This window comes from Carassius carassius, chromosome 36, assembly GCF_963082965.1.
Source record: "Carassius carassius chromosome 36, fCarCar2.1, whole genome shotgun sequence".
NCBI lineage: Eukaryota > Metazoa > Chordata > Actinopteri > Cypriniformes > Cyprinidae > Carassius > Carassius carassius.
In genome coordinates, this window is record NC_081790.1 from 1572657 (window position 1) to 1575156 (window position 2500).

The 2500-nt window shown below is 30.7% G+C and overlaps 1 protein-coding gene across 1 annotated transcript in view; it reads right to left on the reverse strand.

The window, feature by feature from the left end:
• Positions 1 to 2500, reverse strand: part of tcf4 (transcription factor 4) — a 148061-nt gene that overhangs the window by 9711 nt on the left and 135850 nt on the right. The window contains exon 17 of the mRNA XM_059525733.1: positions 1833 to 1953. Coding sequence (XP_059381716.1) covers positions 1833 to 1953 — 121 coding nt within the window. The remainder of the gene's footprint in view (positions 1 to 1832; positions 1954 to 2500) is intronic.

Below are 2500 nucleotides of genomic sequence, written 5' to 3' on the forward strand. Positions count from 1 at the left end.
TTATTTATTTAAAAAAAACTAAATAAATAGTGTAATAATGAGAACCAGGCTGAAAAAAATGATGTGCACCCCTGTATATAGTACATTTTCTGTACATACAATACAGTTTTATGTTAAATATATAAAATATACAAATTGATTTTTAAAATAACAAAATTAATAAATCAAACAAACAAATAAATAAACATTTAAAAAAATATATTGAAAAATATGATAATTAAAAATTCACATATGTATTTAAAAAAAAAAAAGAAACAAATAAATGTAAGAAAATATAACAAAATAAATAAAAAAGTATATGAATGAAAAACTACTAAATAAATAAAATAACGACTTAAAAATGAAAAGATAAAAATGTCAAATTATTAGATATAATTATGTCTAAAAGTAGCGAAGAGTCATGGCACTCTGTAAAATACCATTCATGTTTTTATGATACTCATGTTATTCAGTAGCATCATTATTAATACAGCACAATGGTATTCTTGACAGCACCATATGAAACCATTTTTTTGTACATGTATATGTTATATTACCCCGGTCCAGCCCGGAGAAGCTCTGGTGTCAGTATTGTTTAAAGCGCTCCAGCTGTGATCCTCAGTGCTGTTATTTATGAAGCTGCTCTTCATATTTTACCTCATTAACTCTCTGGCTGGGTTTTCCACACAGAAAGAGTTTGCCAAGAAGAGCCTCGCTTCCCGGGTCATATACAATCTCCTTCCACATATTCATATCTGGAATATCGCGCATGGTTTAACGCTCTCATAATGGTCCACACATTAGACTACGATGAACATGAGACGAGAACGAGCTATTACAGAGAGTAAAAACTAGCTCAAAAAGCTTAACAACAAAAACTTTCAATAATGATAATCATTCAATATTTCAGAGGAAAACCAGACATTTTAATATATAAATATATAATACAAAAAAAATGTTTAATATATTTAGGTTTTAATATTAATAATAATAATAAAGGAATAAATAACTATAAAATATATGAAACACAATTTGCGTCTTTCATTTAAAATATTGTTAATATTAATGTTCATAATTCATGTTTTTTCCATCACAAATACTGAAGTATTATTACTATTGAATATATATATATATATATATATATATATATATTTATTATTATATATATTTTTTGTACTTCTAAAATATTGAGTTTAATTGTAAGTATATTACACAATTTGTATATTAATAATAAATCAAAACATTGATTTATTATTTAATATTGTAAATATTACATATAATTACAATTAAACCCAGTTCAATATTTTAGGAGTATAACAATAAAAACTTTCTATATTTTCAATAGTAACAATACTTTAGAAGGTATTTTATCAAGGAAATATAAATATAGCATATATTGATGCTTAGCTAAAAGGCTATTAATGATTAAATGATTATGTTTTTTTAGGTTTTTAGAAGAGTGTCTTCTGCTCACTGAGGCTGCATTTCTTTGATCAAAACTACAGGAATAATGTGAAATATTATTACAATTTAAAACAGCTGTTTTCTGTGTGAAGTGTAATTTATTTCTGTGATGCACAGCTGTATTTTCAGCATCATTCCTCCAGTCTTCAGTGTCACATGATCTTCAGAAATCATGAAAATAGGATGATTTACTGCTCGAGAAACATTTCTGATTATCATCCGTGGCGTGTAGATCAGAAAGTGTGTGTGAAAGAGTGTGTGGGAATCCTGACGCTCCTCTGGGTGTGATGCTCTAAAATGGCGGCAGATGGAGGAGGCTGGCATTCTGCCCACATGATGCCAGTGTGTGTGTGTGTGTGTGTGTGTGTGTGTGTGTGTGTCACGCTCACCCCTGTACGGATCGGACTGGCTGAGGTCGGGGGAAGTGGCCGACTGCACAGGAAGCTGTGATGCTGACACCTGATTGGCCACGATGGAGTGACCGCTCCTCAACCCGTCCTCGCGATGGCCCTGGACGAACAGAGACAGAGACGTCACACACACGTCTAAACACTCATGCATTCGTTCTTCAGCAGATGAAAGCATCCAGAAGATTTCCTGATCACTCAATCCGCTCCGCTGTTATCAGCCGACAGAGAGCGCTGTAGCCCTTCACAAACACACAACACACCTCGCTCTCCTGCTGTAGTCTGCACTCGAGATTCTGCACATTATACTCATTTTCCACATGCATGGAGTAAAATCTAATATATAATCCACATTGTGCAGAATATTGTATGCAATAATGAAATGCACTCAACATGCCATTTCCAAAGTGAATGAAGGTTTTGGTTAAATGACAAGTTAAATTAAATTTAAAGATAATAGAAAAAGATTAAAGATTAAAAGATTAAACATTAAACACACACACACACACACACACACACACACATATATATATATATAAACATTTATAAATATAATTACTCAAAAAAATATTTTTCAAATATAAATAATATAAATAAAAATGGAAAAAATGCAGATAATAAAATGTGTTTTTTAATATTAATGGAAAGAT